Source organism: Patagioenas fasciata, chromosome 21 (assembly GCF_037038585.1).
Source record: "Patagioenas fasciata isolate bPatFas1 chromosome 21, bPatFas1.hap1, whole genome shotgun sequence".
NCBI classification, from domain to species: Eukaryota; Metazoa; Chordata; class Aves; order Columbiformes; family Columbidae; genus Patagioenas; species Patagioenas fasciata.
In genome coordinates, this window is record NC_092540.1 from 6,475,240 (window position 1) to 6,495,902 (window position 20,663).

At 48.9% G+C, this 20,663-nt stretch overlaps 1 protein-coding gene across 1 annotated transcript; it reads left to right on the top strand.

Annotated features, from left to right (window-relative positions):
- Positions 1 to 8,878: 8,878 nt before the first annotated feature.
- Positions 8,879 to 9,787, top strand: LOC136110947 (olfactory receptor 14J1-like). Its single transcript, XM_065854690.1, has one exon. The coding sequence runs from the start codon at positions 8,879 to 8,881 to the stop codon at positions 9,785 to 9,787; it is 909 nt and encodes a 302-aa protein (XP_065710762.1).
- Positions 9,788 to 20,663: the final 10,876 nt, after the last annotated feature.

Here is a 20,663-nt window from a genome sequence, read left to right on the forward strand (position 1 = left end):
ATGTAAGAGTGGAGAATGTTTCAGGACACCATCTTGGAAAGCCCAGAGCTGGATCTGGTTCAGCCCTCCCCTGCCCTTTGTGCCGTTAGAGTCACCCCATGGTCCTGCCCAGCCCTGCCCTTGGCTCCTGAGCCAGCTGGGAAGATGGAAAGGGCTCAGCAGCAGTGATCCTCATCCAGCTGGGTCTGTTTCCCAGCCCAAGCAGCGTGGCCAGTGCAGAGCCAGCCCATGGCCCCAGGGCACCACAGCCCCTCGCTCTGCAGAGCAGCATGGCCAGCTCAGGGCCCTGTGGGGAGCACAGGGAGGGAACCAGGACCAGCCGGCCAGGCCAGGCTGGACACCCTCACCTGGGGAAAGGGATGTCCCTGGAGAAGAGCAAGGGAGCATTTCTGTGCCTGCAGGGAGGAATCCAGGAGAAAGAGAAACCTCTTTCTGCAGACACCCATTTGGGTCAGGCTGCTCTGCTGCTGGAGCAGGACTCTTGTTCTGGTCTGAGGAGAGGGGCTGGCACTGATGGACACAGGTCATCTGTGGTGGGAATCTGCTGGAGTTGAATCTGCTTTTCCTATCTGTCCACACCTCCTCAGGAGACACTCTGCATCGGTATCCATGGGGGAATTCTTCTATCGCATTTTCCAAGTGCTCACTGCCAAAACAGTGTCATCCTTACCAACTTCTCTCTCATCCTCATTCACACAAGCTAACTCAACCTGTTGCCCATGTCATTTAGGAGTTCCATATATCTGAGCTGATCCTTCACACAGGGGGATCCCTCTGTCCTCACCCTCCCTGAGACTCTCTCCAGCAGACCCTGTATCCTTCAACTGAAACACCACAGCTCAGCAAGCTGTCCCACCTCACCTCATATCATAGAAAATGTCACAGTGCTTTGACAAGGCATGGGGCACCTCCTGGCCGTGCACACTGGGAAGCTTGTTCCGTGCTACACCACCTGGGTTTCCACCATCTAAAGGGACACAGATTGCTTCTGTGATAGCCCTCTTGTAGAGCCAGACCTAATGAACAGCATTTTAAACAATACCTCAGAGTCTGAGTGCATTTCTTTCTGGGTTCATAACAGACCAGCATCAACTGGGGAAAAACACTCTCCCAGCGCTCTTGGATGCAAACCCTCTGGTCCCAAGGACTGGTAAGGCTGCAGTTTGCTCATGAAAGCCCTGTCTTGATCCCCCTCCACCACAGTTGTTGCCCTCCAGAGTCCTGCCTGAAAGCACAAAGGCCTGGAAGACTTTGCTGGTGACAACTGAGGCAAAGACATGGAGATATCTCAGGTCTACCTACACCTTTCTTAGTAAATTCAGTATTTAGGATTCTTCTTCAGCTGTTTCTGAAGTAGCAACAGCTTCTCTTGATGACCTTCAATTCCTTTCACTGTTTTAATTGTGTTTTGATATGAACCATTGCTGTGCCTGGAGGACACTGTCCTTGAAAACAAGATGTATCTGGGCATATTGTGAAAGGATTTGGTCTTTTTGTTGATTGTATCATCAAGAGACTGAGTGAAGATCCCTGTGTGATGTGCTGCTTGTCCATGCAATGCCTGCAGCTATTGGGTAGAGAAGAGACCAACCTTGCTTTTCTGATGACATCTGATGACTGATACCTTGGACTGACTGTATCAGTCAACATTACACAGGCAATAAATCACATTCTGCAGTGCTGTCTGGGGCAGCTGTGATGCACCTGCCCTGAATGGGAATGGATTTCCCGTAGGCGCTGTGTGGTCCATGTCAGCCTTGGCATCTCATGTGGGCCTGAATTGGAACATGAAATGGAACACCTACCCTGTGTTCTGTCAGGCAATGTGGGGATGACCATGGGACAACTGCCAATGTAGTCACTGGAGAGCTTGTAAATTCCGCTGATGGACACGAGAGAGAACGAGCTGTCCCTGTGGTACAGGACTGCAACCATTCCTATGAATACCAATCTAAAGGGCCATAACAATAGTGAGTAGGAAAAGGGCCTTTTGGCCTTTATTTGGACATGTGCTGTCATTTCACTTGGCCAAAGGACTTTCCCACCAGGCTCATGTATGATCCCCAAGATGTCACCCTGTCTCTATGTGCTTGTCCATTAGACCCTGCAGTTACCTGCAATGTATCTGGTACCACCTCTGGGAACACAAATGTCACCAGGTATTTGCAGCTGAACATCTCACTCCTGCCTCTGTCTCCCTTAATTAGCACAGGAGTTGTGTGTCTGTTTTGTGAGCTCCTGAACAAAGGCAAGAGGAATCCCACCTCCTGCAGGTGTGTGGCAGGGATGGCAGAGAGCTGAGTCTCCTCCAAATGCTGGGAATAGAAATGCAGCAGGAAAAGCCTCCACCGACTCAGCTGAATCCCTTCCTTCAGCACGGGTAACGAAGATCCCTCCCTGTCACTTTCTGGGTGTCCTGTCTAACAATAAGAGAAAAAAAAAAAAAGAAAAAAAAAGACGATAATTAGATGTAACTTTGCCTCTGAGAGGGAAAATGCACTGCTGGAAATAAGTGTTTCTGCCCAGCATAAGGGGGGAACATCAGTGCTTCTTTCATTTCTCTGAAGAAGGCCTCATCTCGTTCCTCTTCCTCATCAGCCAGTCCATACCATATGTCCACCCACCACAGCATTGCCCTTCTTGTTCTGCCCTCTCATGCTGACGACTCAGCTCTGCAGCTGTCTCCAGCCTGCACGGAAAGAGGTGCAGGTGATGCCACATCATAGGACAGGCTATTGTGGAGATATTCAAGGGATGTATAGAGGCTGAAAGCCCCCAACAGACACTGGCTTCTTCTCCCCTTAGCTATGGCTGTTGTCTCCACCACCGATGCCTGTAAGGAGACACCTTGTCCTTACAACACAGGTGCCTCATTGTCTCCTTGTTCCCACCCAGGAACCTGGGAGGTATCAGACCATAGTCCTGCCCTTGACCTTGAACAGCCCCACATCACACTGTTCCAAGAAGAGCCCTGGACAACGGGTGAGAAACAGGATCTCTCTTTCCAGGGTCTGGTGGTCAGGGCTTGTGCCTTTGATTTATGAAAAACATCCAGGTTACTCAGCAACAGAGCCACTTTTACCTTTCTTTTCCCAATCTGTCATGACTGCCTCCAGTTTTCTGCTCTAACCAGACCCTGGGCACAGTTTCTCAGTAGTGTCCCTCAGTGGGACCCGTTAACATTACAAGAAACTTTGGAGTTTGAATCTAACTTGGACTCCTTCAGAGGTTTCGTCAACTTCCACCAGGGTCTGAGGCTCAAGGCCTCAGCACCAAACCCATCAGAGGGGTCATTGGAATGCCTCGGGCTGCTCCGCTGCTGCTGAGCTGGGCTGGGCTGGGCTCCTGGGACAAAGGGAGCTCATGGGAAACTGCAGCGCTGCAGAGAGACAGCTCAGCCCAGAACAGCTTCTCTGCAAAGCACAGCAAGGCCGAGGCGCTGAGACACTCTGCACCAGTATCAACTGGAGAACTCTATGATTTCTTCAAAGTGCTCTTTACATACCTTCCTCTTTAACTGCGCTATTGAAACTTACATAAAGAAGTGTACAAGTCTTGAAGATTGGATGTAAATGATGGAAGTGGCACGGCTCTCTCTGTGTTCTCTGATAACTGCCAGTTCCAGGCAAATATCTCAGGTACACTGGGGCCTCTAGTGGTATGGACTAAGTTATTCTAAGTAACTGCACTTTTCTGAAGTTGGCTACGTATTTTTGTAAACAGACGTAGCAACGGAATGCAAGGTCACTGATAAGAATGCACGTCCCGTAAGTGAGAAGGGCATATTTTCAAGGAGGACTGAACTGAACAGGTGACTAAACCTGACCAACTAAATATTCCATCCCATCCATGTCATACATCATATAAAGGTGGGACATCACAAGGCTCTTGCACCTCTTTGACTATGGCTGGCATCGGGAGAGGACCCTGCCTGCAGTGCCTGCAGTCTGAGGCCTAGTGACAGACCCTGCATCCCTGAATCCAGTTTGTATATTTTGTATTATTTTCTCTATTTTATTCATAGCATTAGTAAAACATTTTCAACTTTTTCCAACTTGCCAGTCCTCTCTCTCTTTGCCTCTCTTTGCCCCCCTATTGCCTTTCCTTGGTGGAGAGGGATGGGGGGGTTAAGGAAGGGAGCAGGGTAACAAGGCATCTGCCATGGTTTATTGTCATCCTGCAATTAAACAGTGACAGGGTGTTGATTGACAGTCAGCTGAATATGAGCCAGCATGTGCCCAGGTGGCCAAAAAGGCCAACACCATCCTGGCTTGTATGAGCACCTGATTGGTCCCCTGTACTGGGCACTGGGGACTCCAAACCTTGAATCCTGGGTTCAGTTTTGGGCCCCTCACACCAAGAAAGCCCTTGAGGTGCTGGAGCGAGTTCAGAGAAGGGAACAGAGCTGGGAGAGGGACTGGAGCACAAGTGTGATGGGAGCAGCTGAGGGACCTGGGGGGTTCAGCCTGGAGAGGGGAGACCTTTCTGCTATCTATGACTATCCGAAAGGAGGTTGTAGTATGGAGGGTGGTGGTCTCTTCTTCTAAGTAACAAGCAATAGGATGAGAGGAAATGGCCTCAAGTTTGCCAGGGGAGGTTTAGGCTGGATATTAGGAAAAAAATTTTTCTGAAAAGGGTTGCCAGGCACTGGAACAGGCTGCTCAGGGAAGTGGTGGAGTCACCATCCCTGGAGAGATTTCTAAAAGACATGGAAATGTGGACATAGTTTAGTGGTGGACTTGGCTGTGTTAGCTTAATGGTTGGACTCTATGATCTCTAAGGTCTTTCCCAGATAGACACACACTAGTCCAGAGGCTGTAACACCAGTGCTCAGTTAGTGGGATGATAACTTGCCATGTCTGTCTCGCCATGCTCTTCCTCATGCATCCCCGTATACAGCTGGCCTTGTTCATGGTGCGCGTGTAGCACTGGCCGTATGGCATCCCTCACAGTGCCCAGGCCCTTCTCCTCATCTTCACTGCTCAGCAAATCAGGGCCCAGCTGGCCCTGATGTACAGGCTTATTCTTCCCACCAGCAGGACCAGCCACTTCTCCTTGTAAACTTTAAAAGGTTTCTGCTTCTCAGGGTCTCCCTGGACTGAAGAACCATTTAGTCAGCAGCTAATGCCTGTGTGCAGATGTCTTACCCTGATGGTGGTGTCTCTCACAAGACAACAGCAGGAGGAGTTGCGAGGCACTACGAATGCTGAAAGGTTGTTCTACTTCAAAGGAATTTCCTTCCATCACAGGATTAATCATGCTGATTATCTCAGAAACAGCTGCAGAGCAAGTAAAGGCAGGGCCAGTGAGGAAGGAGCAAACAGAAGTGGACTGCTTGTATGAACTGGAACAAAAACGATCAAAGGGAATGTCAAGGTTTGATTGCAGGGCAACAATAAACCGTGGCAAATGCTTTAACCCTCTCTCCCTCCCTAGACCCCTTGGCACCCCCTCCCCACTAAGTACAGGTGATTGGAAGGCAAAGAAGGACCGAGAGAGTAACAGAGGTGTGGTACACCACTCACCGCTACCAGATAAAATAGAGAACATAATACAAAATATACAAAACCAACCTTCAAAATCCTGGCAAAGAACTGCTCCTGCAGCAGCAGGAGACACCTGGAAGTCCTGGGTTGGACTCTGCAGCAAACCAGAACTGGATTTAGTTGGTCACTAGGCCTCAGTTTGCAGGGACAAATGGCAGGGTCCTTCCCAGATGCCGGCCAGAGTCAAAGAGGGCCAGGACCCTCAGGATTCCCACTTGTATATGATCTATCACGTGAATGGGATGGAATACCTCGTTGGTCAGTTTTAGTCACCTGTCCAGTTTGTTCCTCCTTTCCCCTCTTGCAGGACGTGCATCCTTATCAACAACCTTGCATTGCATTGCTATGTCTACAAAAACATGTATCTAGCTTTCAGAAAAGTGTAGTTAGTAAGAAGACTTCAGCTGCTGTCCTTTCATTTGGCCAAAGGAATTCCCCACTGGTCTCAGAAATGCTGCTCCCAGAAACTTCCCTGTTTCAGCATTGCTCTATTGGACCTTGAGTCTGCCTGCATGTATCCTGGACCACCACTGACACCCCAGATGTCACTGGTTGTTTGGGTCTGAACACCTCAGCTGTCTGGACAACAGCTGAGACAAGCAGCTCCCAGGCAGAAGGTGCCTATTTTGTACCCATCTGAACTGAGGCAAGAGGAATCCACCTCCTGTGGGTCTGTGGCAGCCATAGGTGAGAGCTGAGTCCACTGCCAACCCCAGGACTACAAACCCAGGATGAGATGCCTCAACTGACTCAGGTGAATCCCTTCCCTCAGCAAGGGTAAAGCAGATCCCTCCCCGCCCCTGCCTGGGTGTCCTCTCTAATGCTGAGAAAAGGAAAGGTGATTCTTATGTCCAACTCTTTTCTTATTAGGAGAAATGTCTCTGCTGGAAATGAGTGTTTCTCCCCAGCTGAGGGAAGGAACATCAGTGATGACTTCAGCCTGTTTCACAGCAGGTGCCCCGGGGACACCTGGAGGGAGCCCAGAGGGGACAGAGAAAGGGACATCACGGGCTGCTCCTGTGCTGCTGAGCTGGGCTGGGCTCCTGGGACACAGGGAGCTCATGGGAGCGGCAGCGCTGCAGAGAGACGGCTCTGCCCAGGAGCAGCTCCTCTGCACACGCAGCAGGGCTGAGGGCTCTGCCTGCAGCACCCAGGGCAGAGGTGCCAGGCACAGAGGGGTTAGAGGCAGTTGGGGGTGGGAGGATGCTCAGAGATTACCGAGGGAGAAAGTTTCACAGTTTCACATGGTAAGTCTCTGGGTGCAGGGCAATGCAGCTGCAGTTCCTGGAGGGATCTCCTAGAAGTGATTCATCTGACAGCTTATGAGACCTGCCAGGTCTCTCTTCATTTCTCTAATGTCAAGGAGGACATGCTCCAGAACAGGGCTTGCCTGCTGCACCATCAGAGGGTCAGGGCATGGCAGCTGCCTTCTGCCTGGGCACAGTTGCAGGTGTGTAAAGCCAGGTATGTAGCCAGGGGTGCCCAGGATGTATTCAGAGCGGGGTCCCTGCACCCCAGGGCTGTGTGCTGGGGCAGGGACTCTGCTGCCTGCCAGGGACAGCACTCAGCCTGCCTGGGAGATCCCCACAGCGATGTGGGGAGAAGCTGTGGGTGGAAGAAATGACCCCGGGCAGGGCAGGGTAGGGTCCAAAGGGTGCTGAGTGGGACAGGTTTGCTCCCAGCTCCAGGTTATCCTTGAGCATTTCCAAGGGAACTTCCAACAATAATATGAAGGAAGTATTTTCCTGAAAGCTGCAGAGACTTTGCTTTGAGTTTTTCACTCTCAAATGGCTGGGTGGGCAGTGGCAGCTTCTGACAGAATAACAGAATCATTGGGGTTGGAACAGACCTCTGGAGATCACCTAGTCCAAGCCCCTGCTAAAGCAGTCCTGACCCTGCACCCACAGAGCTGCCCTTGGCCAGTTCCCTGCTGCCAGGAGGGGTCTGCAGAACATAACTGAGCACACAGTGGGTGGGATGAGGTCTGTGAGCACAGACAGGGAGGTGACAAGGGCACAGAGAGGGAGGTGACCTGGGCACAGGAAAGGAGCTCCAGGGACAGCTGCAGGCAGCAGAGACATAGGCAGAGAAGCAGAAGGAGCTGTTTCCAGAAATGCCAAGGGAGTGGGGATTTGGGCACCTCCCCAACATGTCCTGCAGTGCAGATGCTTTCCCAGAGCAACCCCCTGGTTCCTCCCACCCAGCACAGCCTTTGATCCCAGGGTTGTGGGGCTTCAGGCTGAGCCTTCTCCTTGGCAGCCCAGCTCCCAGTGAAGAGAAACCCCCAAGTGCCTGTCCATCTGTCCGTGTCCTTCCTCCCTTGGCCGGACCATTGGGGCATTTATCTGTGTTTCATGTCTTGTTCTGGTTGCCTTTGGCCCAACATTACTTGGGGCTCTGGGCATGTCGATGTGTGGGGCTGGCAATGAGCTGAGCCTCACCTCAGGACACCCCAACTTTAGGGATTTTGACTTTTTCCCTGGGGTCTCTGCTGGGCTGCAGGCTGCCCCCCGCCTGCACAGATCTCCCATGGACTATCTCTGCCCAGAGAGGAGCCCCATGGAGAAGACACTTTGGCACTAGGCCATGGCAATGTGGCTCATCGTCTGTATGATGCAATGAGCCCTGAGTGTCCCTGGCTGGGAGGGCAGAGCTGAGATCCTGTTCATGTACAATGACAGCGGTCAGTGGTTTGGAGATCAGCCCTTGGAAACCGTATTGCTCTGCTCTCAGCAGTGTCCAGTTTCTACTCAGGGGAACATCAGGGGCTGATTGTCCTCCAGCTCAAGGAGGCGCTGGCACAGGGCAGCTGAGACCAGGACTGATGGACAGACCAGCTGTCCCCACTGTGCACTAAGGGACAGTCCCTTTGCCTGTCAGCACCCACAAGGTTTCACTTGCAGTGAAAGGCATTGTTAAGGCATTTTTGCCTTAACAAACAAACAAAACCTCCTCGGCTGTGGTGGGGCAGTTAGAATAAAATAAACAAAACAAGATCTCTACACCTCTGCTCTGCCATTAGGTGAAATGGGAGAGACTGTGCGTAAATGGTCTTTGATATCATGAGTTGATATAATCCCAGATCATGCCATTTTTCTATTTCCCTATTGCTGTAAGGCAAGACTGAATTTAGTATAGTCCACAACAAAGATACCTCTTCCCAATGGCACCGTCAACCAGCACCAACCACAGCTCGTGAAAGGGACCTGAACAGAGTAAGTCATTCTAGGGGATTTCCATCAGAACTGGAACACATTTTGCTCAGAGAACTCTGCCCTAATTTCTCACTGCCTTTTCCTCATTAGACAGGTCCCCATGACCAGAAAGAGCAAATGTCCAACAGCAGCTCCACCACCCAGTTCCTCCTCCTGGCATTTGCAGACACACGGGAGCTGCAACTCTTGCACTTCTGGCTCTTCCTGGGCATCTACCTGGGTGCCCTCCTGGGCAACGGCCTCATCATCACCACCATAGCCTGGGACCAGCCCCTCCACACCCCCATGTACTTCTTCCTGTTCAACCTGTCCCTCCTTGACCTGGGCTCCATCTCCACCATTGTCCCTAAAGCCATGGGCAACTCCCTCTGGCAGACCAGGGCCATCTCCTATGCAGGATGTGCTGCACAGCTCTTTCTGTTTGTGTTTTTCATTTCAGCAGAGCTTTTTCTTCTCACAGTCATGGCCTATGACCGTTATGTTGCCATCTGCAAACCCCTGCACTACGGGACCCTCCTGGACAGCAGAGTTTGTGTCCACATGGCAGCAGCTGCCTGGGGCACTGGGCTCCTCTATTCTGTGCTGCACACGGCCAATACATTTTCACTGCCACTTTGCCAAGGTAATAGCGTTGAACAGTTCTTCTGTGAACTTCCCCAGATCCTTAACCTCTCCTGCTCAGACGCCTACCTCAGAGAACTTAAACTTCTTGTTTTCAGTACTTTTGTCATTTTAGCATGTTTTGTGTTCATTGTGCTGTCCTATGTGCAGATCTTCAGGGCCGTGCTGAGGATCCCCTCTGAGCAGGGACGGCACAAAGCCTTTTCCATGTGTCTCCCTCACCTGGCTGTGGTCTCCCTGTTTATCAGCACTGTCTTGTTTGCTTTCCTGAAGTCCCCTTTGCCATCCCTGGATCTAGTGCTGGCAGTTCTGTACTCATTGGTGCCTCCAACATTGAACCCCCTCATCTACAGCCTGAGAAACCAGGAGATCCAGAATGCAGTGTGGAAACTGATGCCCGGATGACTTCCAGAAGCTCTAGAGTGTCCATCTGTTTCAATATGTGACTCATAATGTAACTCATTACAAGTCCACCCTTTCTCATTAGTTTGTTGTTGTTGTTGTCAGTTTTGTGTTTGTGTTGTCTTTTGTTCTGCCCTTTTTTTTTTTAACTTTAATAATGTTCTCCACAAAGGAATGTGGACGACCCATTTCAACTTCATTGTTTACTTCACTAGTGTGACCCTGTGACTATGTGAACGTGGGGCTCTACTCTGTTTTTAGTTAAAGAAAAGAAATAAATGTACCTGCAATGACTTGTCTTTCTGACTGGTACCCAAGCATCTACAAAAGAACTAAAAGTCCTTCCTTGCAAGTTCCCTACTAAGTGCAAGGGGAAAAGAGGGACCTAAAACCTTCCACAATGGGGCAATCATGGAGGTGCCCTCCTACTAGGAATGGGGAATGTTCCCATCCCTTAGAAAATCCTTCTCTCCCTCATGACCAGCATGGTGTATGTGCTTGGGAAAACCCTCATTATTGTGCAGGTGGTGGGAAAACAGCATTTTCACATCCCCATGGACTTCTTCTTGGGACATTTGTTCTCCCTGGAGACCTTCTGCATATCCACTCCCCTAACCCAGGTGATGGGCAGCTTTGTGGCTGAGGACAGCACCATCCCTGCTCATCATTGTGTTAGTGCTGTTTCCTGCACCTTGTCCTTGTACAGAGCGCTCACTACTGGTGACCACATCCTGCGATCAGTACTGGGCTGTGTGTCATCCCCTGCCCAGTACAAGACTCATGACCTGGGACATCTGTCTCCAGTGGGCAGACACACTAGGGGCTCCTCTGTCATCTACAGGAATCGTTTCAGTCGTGTCCTGGGTACAGTTCTGTGACCCCAGCAGAGTTGACCACTTCTGTGATTGACCACATTGCTTCTGATTCTCTTCTAAACAGTGCCTGATGAGCTAGAAAGGTGTTTACTGTGCCCCTGGCACTCCCCTGGAACTGTGAGATATGGAGAAAACTTTTGATGTAGGAAGGGCCAGAGAGGTGCTATTAGAGCTGGCTGCAGTCATTGTGAGATCTCTGTCAAACATCCTGGAAAAATCCAGAGAGATCAGGGAGATTCCAAGATCCTCAGAAAAGGCAAATAACAAACCCAGCTTCAGGAAGGACAAGAAAGAAGACTGGGACTATTACACGTAGATCAGCTTCACCTCATTCCTTCGGAAGGTGATGAGGCAAATGCTCTTGCAACCATCTCCAGGCCCTTGAAGGACAAGAAAGGATTGGCTGAAACCGCGTGAGAGGAGAAAGAAGGGCATGTTGTGCACCTGGACTTTTGCAAGTCCTTGAATGTGGTATCCCGAAGTCTTAGAGCAGGTTTCTGATGTCTGAACTGAAGATCTGGATTATGAGGTGGGTGGGAAGTTGGCTGGCTGATCAGGAACGAATGCCATCAGTGGTACTGATGGAGCCAGATGCTATCAGCATTCCTCAGTGATCACAAAAATTTCATAAAAATGGCTTAAGAGCCTAGCATTCTGAAAATGAAGACTTTTTCAGCTATTACATAGAGATTGTTGTTTGTTTCCTTGGTTGCTTGTTTGCTTGTTTCTTTTTTTGTTTTTTTCCTGGTTTGTTTCTTCTGCATAGGTTTGTATAAAATTTACATTTTAGGCTTGATTCGGTTGTCCTCACAGAGGTCTCCACTGCCTCCAAGATACTCTGGGGTAACTGAGGCACCCAGGTAGGAAAGATAAGCCAGGATCTCTTCTGTTTCATGCGCTGGTTTGCAGGCACGGTACCTCTGGGATGGTGCAGGGCTTGACCTTCCTCCAGTGCTGCTGGGTGGGCTGTGAAGAGGCCTCTCCAGCACAGAAGTACAATGAGTCCCTTTGGGTGCTGGCTGTGAGGTCACTTCTGACTGGTCAGCACAGGGGACAGAGACACTCTGGGGTCATGAAGCTCTTCAGAAAGCTTCCCCCAACAAGATGACACATTTAGGGAGGTCAGGAGGAACCTGTGCAAGAGAGATGGGAGACTTGGGGGAAGGGAGAGGGACTTTGCCAAAAGACATGAAAGAAGAGGTAAAATGGGTTTTGGTGATGTCCTTGTGAAAACACAGACTGTGAAAACATTTCTGTTTAGTCCCTTGTCATGGTTTAACCCAAGCTAGCAATCACAACCATGATAGCTGCTCGCTCACTCCCACACCCCATCCCGAATAGGGGAGAGAATCGAAAGCACAGGGAGAAACTCGTGGATTGAGATAAACCCAGTTTAATAAAATAATACTAATATACCACCACAGCTAGTAACACATATAAAATGGAAAATGGAATATAGAATAAGATACTCAATACAATTCCTCACAAAATTCATCTGCATTAAGCAGCCGGTCCAAGAAAGAGAGAGAGCAGCCTGATCGTGAACACCGGATCCCAGGGGAAGAGAGAAAAGTGCAGAAAGGCCCAGAGGTCATTGCAAAATGGTAAAATGGCAAAAGGTCAAACTTAAAGAAACTCCCAAATGGAACTCCACCGAAACACAGTAGAACTGAAACAGGTCTCAATCTCTGCATCCAGAAAACCCTACACTCCTTCAACATGAAGCCTGATGCTAATGGCATGGAATATTCTCATTGGTCAGTCTGGATGTCAGTCAAGGTCTGTCCCATCCAGGCCTCCCTTCCCAACTGCTTCAAACCAGTGGGCACAGAGCTCAGAAAGACCTTGGCTCCCAGACAGCAGCTAAGATAATAGGCTCTTGTATTCTTTTTGTTCCACTTCAGAACCACTGCAAAGTTACTTGGAGAAAAACATTATCTCTGTCCCAGGGTGTTATCTTATTTTTCTGAAACTAAATCAATACAGTGACCATGCTAGCTGCAAAAAAGTTTCTAATTGTGTGAAGAAAAATAACTCCGTTTCAGTCAAAGCAACACAAAGAGTTTTGAGCAACCTTTTCTAGAGGAAGATGTTGGTCAGGGAGGCTGGAACTAGATGATCTTTAAGGTCTCTTCCAACCCAAACCATTCTGTGATTCTAAGGCAAGGGGGAGATGCGTTCCCTTATCCTCTCCACAAGATAGAATTCCTACCCCATCACAGCAAAGACATCAATACCAGGGCAAAGAGCATAGCCTTTGTTTGTATTAACATGTTCTCAAGCTCAGCAAAATCAGGAGATAAGTGGCACAGACGGAAAACTCAGTGACCTGCACAGACACTCTCCACCAAATAGCTGCTATAACTGTAGCACTCCATACTAAACTGCCCTTGTCCATTGCCCCATGTTGGGCACAAAAAGGAATGTAGTGCGTTAACCTGGCTGCCACATTTTAGTTTCCACAAAACCACTCAATCACTCCCCTGCTCAAGAGGACACAGAGAAGAAAAACTCATTGTTTGAGATAAAGGCAGTTTAATAAAGAAAAGCACAGACCGCCTGTGGAAGCAAAGGAAACCAAAAGGATTTATTCTCCTCTTGCCATCAGCAGGTGATGTCCAACCCTTTTCTGGGAAACTGGGCATCAGTTCTAGCAGCCGTTGCTTCAGAAGGCAAATGCCTTAATTACAATCCCCCCCTGCACACCTCGTCCCTTCTCATGGCTTTTATTGCTGAGCATGCCAAGAGGACAAGCAAGCTCCAGCTGGTCTGACTGTACTGACTGACTTCCATGGTCATGGGGAACCTGAGAACATTCCCTGCTGTCATCAGGGGAAGACTCAGAGGGGAAGACACCACAACATCATTCGGGTTTCCGCTCTCCTGAAGGGGAGTTCAGGAGGTCTCAGGTCTGATGTCCTTCTCACAGCACATTCAGCTGTGGAGTGAGACCACGTTGCTCAAGGTTTTACCATGCGGGGGCTGGAAAACATCCAAGGACAGAGAGAGCACAACAAAGCTGGGGAAGCTGCTCCAATGCTTTGATGCCTTAACGGAGTAGAATATTTTCCTTCTCTGCAGCCTGAACCTTCCTTATTTCAACATCTGACTATTGTCTATTATCCTTCTACCAGGCATCTCCATGACAAGACTGGCTCCACCTTCTGGAAAAACCTCTCCGCAGGGACAGAGAGGCTGTTACAAGATGCCCAAAGCCTTCTCTTCTCCAGGTTGAACAAGGCCCTTTCCCTCAGCTTCTCCTCCCAGTAAGTGTTTCAGTCCCTGTGCATCTTAGCAGCCCTCCACTGAACATGCTCCCAGCTATCAACATCTTCAGGGGTTAGTCTATGCCAGGTGCAGGACCTGCCCTTTGTCCTTCTCTGTCGTGATGTTCCTGACAGGACAGCCCTCCTGCCTATGAGGTTTCCCAACTTAGCGTCATCAACAAATGTGGTGAGAGTTGTCTCCTCAAGGTCACAGATTATTAAAGTATTAAACTGCCCAGGTCTCATCAGAGTCCCCTGTGCTGCCCCACAAGCCCCCAGTAAGTCCCAGTAGTCTCGAGATTGGGCACGAGACCCCTTCACCGCTGCTCTGTCAGCCTGATATTCAACTGGTTTTTACCCATCCGTTTGTCAACCCATCCAACTGTAACGGCCTATCTCGGGTACAAGAATATTGAAGGAGACCATGCCAAGAGCCTTGCTGAAGCTGAGGTGAATGACATTCACTGTTCTCCCCTCACGCAGAAATGCAGTTACTTCATCATGAAGGCCATCAAGTTTGTGAGACATTCATTACCCTTGCTAAGTCCATGCTGATGGCTTTTGGACACATTTTTCTCTTTTAGGTGCCCAGAAATGTCACCCAAGAGGACTCATTGGACAGGTCACTCCTCACCAAAGTGTTCTTGTACAGCTTGTGGTTCTCTGGATGGCACTTTTGGCTGCAACATTGGTTTGTTTTCCCTCACAAGGACCTCTGTCAATAGTGTGACCTTTCAAAAGTGATATTCCAAAGATGTGTTGATCTCCTGCAACATCCTTGCCATTATTGTGCATGTTATATGGTGTATTTAATTTCTGTGATCTTTCATCTATTTTTACCTGTCCTGATATAACGACTGTTTCTAAAGTCTTCTTTTCAGGTGCAGACTCTCTAGACAAAGGCCCTTTTCATTATTCTCCAGTTTTCTCGTTCCATTACTCTTTATTCATCCAGACTCCACTCAACTTGCCAGCCGCTGCTTTGAACTTCAGGTAGTTAAATGTTTGCCTGTTTTGCAGTAGTCTAATTGTCTCCTTAGTCAACTCTTTAATTATGTTTGTATCTTTATTCTTTTATCTGCTTACCTAAAACATTTCTCATAAGATTATCCCTTGTTGAAAGACAACCTCATTAGAGGCAGCTTGTACTTAACTTATGGTGGACGAGTGTGTTTTATTATTTTTGAAGCTTAATTGTACTTCACTTTTCTTTGTTTGTAATTAGGAAAAATCACTCAGTGCCTGTGTGCAGCCGGTTTTCTAGAAAGAGCGTTTGGGAGATGATGCAAAGGAGCTGTAACATCCAGCTGCAGAGATGCACGAACAAATCCGATGTGAAGAAAAGTGAGAACAAGTCCAAGGGGGCAACAGGAGAAAGGGTAAGGTTGGGCAGGTGAGGAGGAGCGTTGTCCATACCCTGTTGGACTGCAAGGGACTGCTTTTCCTACCTGTCCAGACCTCCTGAGGAGACATTCTGGATCATTATCAACCAGAGAACGCTACTATCACCTCTTCGCTGAACTGAAAAAGAACATAATATGCCCTTCAAAATAAAGAATAATTTTTGCTAGGCACATTTTGAAATCTTCCTTCTTAGCTACATTATGAAGCAGCTCAAATTAGTTATTGTGTCTTGAAGACTTGAAGAAAATCACGGGAAGGGAAATAGTTCATTAATACTTTCTGTATTTTAATGAGCCCCATGGTGTATTTGGCCCTTAGTCCATGAACTACAGATACTGAGAGGAGACTGAACAAATCGCTCAAGAGGTGGAAGTCAGAAGCGCAACGCAAAGTACCTTGAAACATTGATTGATCCCACTGAGGGTCATTATTGACAAAGCCTCTTCATGGACTCGTTAGAGAAGATAATTGAAGGTTGTGAAGGTAGGTAGGAAAATTCACTGTACAGGTCGTTCTGCTATGGAGAAAATCCTTGCTTTGTTTTACCAGCTTTAAGGCCAAACCGTGACCCCAGGCCCTGGGAAGGCAGATCCCTCATGTGTGGCTCAGGGCTCTTCTGGAGCAGTGGGGTGTGAGTTCGAGCAAGGTCAAGTGTAGGAAACTGTACAACCTCTCCTGGCTTCCCCAAAGAGGGGCAACGAGAAATCAAAGTCCAGAGCCTCGAAATAGAGTTTATCCTGGTAGGTCTCAGAGACAGATACAACTGCCATAGCCAGGGGGACAAAGAGCTTAGTCCTGTGTGGCCTTTCAGCCTCACCAGAGCCCTTGGCCCTGTCTACTTCAGGTTTGCTTATACTGTCCCCTTCAGGCACCTTTGTCCCTTCAGGCTGTTGACATCCATCTTGCTTTCCTACCTAGCTCTCATCCCAGCATTTCCATGCTTTCACTGATGTCTCTCCACCCTCAATGATCTTTCCCTGAAGGACAAAGCCATGGGCTGATCCAGACTCCCTCTGCGTGACCTCTTGTACCACAGCACTGCCCTTGGACTGAGATGTCTTTTTCTGAACCTCCAATCTGAACCTTCCAAGTTGCACTTTGGGGGTGTTTCCTTCTCTTTCCACTACCAAGAAAAGCTCCATTATCTCTGAAAACACCCTCCAAGCAATTGCAGGCTACTGCTGTAGTGCCCTGAGCCTCCACTTCACCAGGCTCAAGAAGCCCAGGTGTCTCAGACTCTCTCAAAGACCCAAACCCCACCCTGGTAGATCTCTGAAGTTTCTCTAGTTCCTCTCCATTCCTCCAGAACAGGGAGTCTCACACCCAGACACACTAGCCCAGATGTGGCCACCACAGCGCTGATTCAGGTAGGATGACAATCCCGTTGTTTGTTTGGCCACACTCCTCCTAACGCAGCCCCACATGCCCTTGGCCTTACTCATGGTGAGCATGCACCACTGGCTCGTATGGCATCCCTCGTAATGCCCAGGCCTTTCTGCTCAGAATAACTCCTGAGCTGTTCAGGTCCCAGCCTGCCCTCATGTGTGGGGTTATTCTGCCCCCAGGAAAGGACCGGCAACTTCTCCTTCTAAAATATCATGAGGTTTTTATTGCCAAATCCCAGAGTTTCTCAAGGTTCTCCTGGAGTGAAGCTCTGCTTTGCCAGCTGTTAATCAGTCCGTATAGATGTGTGGTGCCCCTGACGAGATCAGAATATCAGACATTACAAGGCACTCCAGATGATTGAAGGAGGTACTAGTTTAATTGAAGAGCTGACCAAGGGAGGAATCCCCGTGGTCAAAAGCTAAGAAAGGTTGAATGAGAATAGAAAGGAAGCCAAACTCAGGCCAGGGAGGATGTCTTGCTGGTATCCAAGAACGTATGGGAAGGCTGTTTTTTTATGTCTTCCCAAAGCCTCGTCCTCTCCTGGCTTTTCGCTTTCGAAGTGAAGGTACACAATGGGCTGCATTAGTGGGAGTGTGGCCAACCAGACAAGGCAGTTGTCATCCCCCTTGACTCAGCACTGCCAGATGGTTGAGGGAGGTCATCCTTCTTCTCTACTCAGCGCTGCTGCGATTTGTCTTGCTCTCTTCCCTCATGGTTTTCTAGCCCCTCCACATCTTCCAGCCGTCCTGCTTTGTCTTCTTGTGAAAAACATATCCAGGAGACCATTCCCACCATGTTGGATCAGGGAATACTTTCTGCTTTCCCTTAAACCAAAGACTTCGAGCAGAGGTCCATGGCATTCAAAGTGACTACCAGGGCCTAAAATTGTGACGCTTCCTCCAGCTGTCTGAGGGACAACTCATCCTCTTCCTAACCTTCATCAGGAGGTTCAGTGATCCTGACCAGAAGACCATTGTACATGGAGAGTTAGAGGTCCACATAACAGCAAGCGAGAGTAGACCCAGGGCTGTGCCCCATGTACAGCTTGGCCTTCAGTCTGTGTTGTGCTGAGCACACAGTTCTGCGGGTTGCAGGATAAACTGTGTTGCAGCAGAGAAGTCTGCAGGAAGCTCCCACCTGCTGCCAATGATTAGGCCAACTGTGTGTCCTTATCTTTATGTAAACCTGCAGCAACAAATTCACATGTGAAGAGCCTCTTTTAGGGCCAGTAGAAATGATGACTTGACTTTTTTCCTTGTAAGAAAACAGAGTGATCAGTGGAGCGAAATGGGATAACCCTTCTAGAGATGAGTTCTGCAAGATGAGCTGCACCAGCTGACCAGGCAAACGGAACCTCACCAGGATCTTCCAAGCCACACGCCGTTCAACTCCAGAGACAGAACTGACCTCACAGCCACCTTCGCAGTCCCATGCTGCCTGCTGGAGTAGGAGTTTCTAAGGCACAGCTGAGCTCACCACAGCATTCTCACCTGTCTCCTCCTTTTGGTTTACAAGCTCATCAGACACAGGTCACCCCACATTTCTTTTCCCACACCATGAGACTGCTCTGGGACCTCATGTCCTTCCCCCAAGGTGGCAAGCAGCATCAGTCCAGGTTAGGAAAGGGACTGAAGGTGAGGGATTGAGAACATGGGAAGGAGGGCTTTGGGTGCTAGGCTTTCAGGTTAGGGATTAGAGCTCACCTTCCAGGGTTCAGGATTAGACAAAGGTTTAGCAGGAGGGTTTGGAGCTCTGCTAAGGGTGTCTGGTTAGTGTTTAGGGTATAGGCAGGCTTTGAGTGTCAGGGTTTTGTCAGGACTGGGGTCAGGGCTAGGATGAAGGGCATGATTTTCATGTGAGGGGTAAGTAAGGACAAAGGGCAGGGTAAGTGTAAGGGGTTAGGGGTTTGGGCTTTGGTTTAGAGATAAGGTTTGAGGTTAAGGATTAGAGTAGTGGATTCCTTTCAAGATGAGGGGGAGCATTTAAGGGTAGGAAAAAGCTGAAACCTTTGCAGAAAAGAACTCAATACAATCCCTGAAAAAATCTTCATTTCCAGAATGCTTAGTTTTTTATGAACTTTCAGATTTTGATTATTATTTTTTATTAACAGCACGAAGGCCATGTACCAGCAAATTGGTCATGTCCTCTCGATTTATGTGAATAATTTTAGGCAGCCACTTATGAAAACAAATTTTCTTCTGTATTTAGAGTGCAACATTCTCTCTATGTACTTCTGTTTCACTGGCTTTTCTCCATCCTTTCCCTTTTCTGTCTTCAAAGAGCTCTCCGAGGGAGAGATTCTTTGCATCACAGAATAACTCAGATTGGAAGAGACCTGAATGTCATCCTGTCTGACTGTGCTGCTTGAGGCAGGGTGAACTCGATGGGGTAGCTCAAGGGCTCCCTGCAGTTTGCCTTTATCCACAAGGCACTATAAAGTGAGTTCTAACCCATCATAGATGGAGATAATGAAGAGATGTTCACAGGTGTTGTCTCAAGTGCTGGTCACTGAGGGATGCCAACAGTGACTGGCTGCCAGGAGGAGTCCGTTCTACTGATGGCATCTGGGCCTGACCATCCAGCCAAACTCCCACCCACATTCTCATCTTTATTTTCCATCCAGATGTCACCAATATGACTGTGGTAGAACATGTCAAAGGCCTTGTTAAAGTCCAGGTACACAACATTCCCTGCTTTCCCCTCCCATGAAGCTTCTGCACTCTTTTTTGTTTCCTTCAAGTGCCTGGAGATGTATGGAAGAGCATTTTCCCCATCACTTGCCCAGGGACTGAGGTGAAGCTGCCCAGCCTGTAATTCTATCAATCATCTCCCTTTTTAACCTACCTGAAGACAATTTTGATTTTTCATTTCTCAGAGGTCCATGGAACCGCCCTGATAGCCACGACTTTTCTGAGGTGTTTGAGAGATGTGTCACAGAGACACCAGCCAGCTCCACCAGCAACTCTCTGCCCCTTCCCACACCAAAGGCTCTCTCCATATCCCCTCCTTCCAGGTGAGTTTCTGGGACACAGCAAACGCTGTCCAGGTCCTTTGGACCTGTTTAGAAGACAACAGCAGGTCAACAACTCTGATGGTCTCTGTGTGAACCTCAAAGCTTTCCTAACATTTTTTCTCAGTCCTTCACTTCTGCTCAACCTTTCTGGTTCTTGGGCTGCAGATGGAGCAGGGATGTGAGGATGGCGTAGGAAAAAGGCTTTGTCAGACTGTCTCAGGAGTGCTGTTCTGGCATCATCCAGTCAAGCATGAGGGTGCTGTAGAAAACAGTGGCACTGGTGGGGTGAGAGGGCCAGGTGGAGAAGGTCTTCTGCCTGTCTACACCGGGGTGAAGAGCAGCGATGGGTTCACTGGGTGCCCATGTGAATGGAAGAGGAAAACTGGCTCTAAAATGCTGATTATGAAAACATGAGTGTCATGGTATTACTGCAGGAGATCTCCAGCAACGTGGCAAAATCACAGAAGTTGTCATCTCCAGTGAGGTCACAGAACTCTGGGGCAATAATGAAATGATTACTGTAGGGAATAGAAATCCCTGTAGCCAAGGTGCAGCTGCCTTCTGGAGACAGACCGTCCAGTGCATGACTCTTCCATTCAGGTGGTTTCTTGGGGAAGTTACTCTCAACATGAAGTGACCTCAATACACCGTCCCACAGGCCTTCATGGCCTCCACAGCAACAGCTGATGGTATTTATGCTCATTCGGGTTCATCTCTCCCAACACATGATGTGCATGCTCATATCTTGCCTCAATGTAACCAAGACTTCTTATCTAGTCACTTGGTGTCCTTCCATGGAGGGAAGAACAACCTCTCTCAGCTGTGGTGAGAGGACAATGACCTACAAGGTGGTTGCAAGGGGCTGGTCTGTGACAACTGTCCTGGGGTAGGTGCCCCATGTTGTCCAGGAGCTTGGGCACAGACCAGACCCTGCT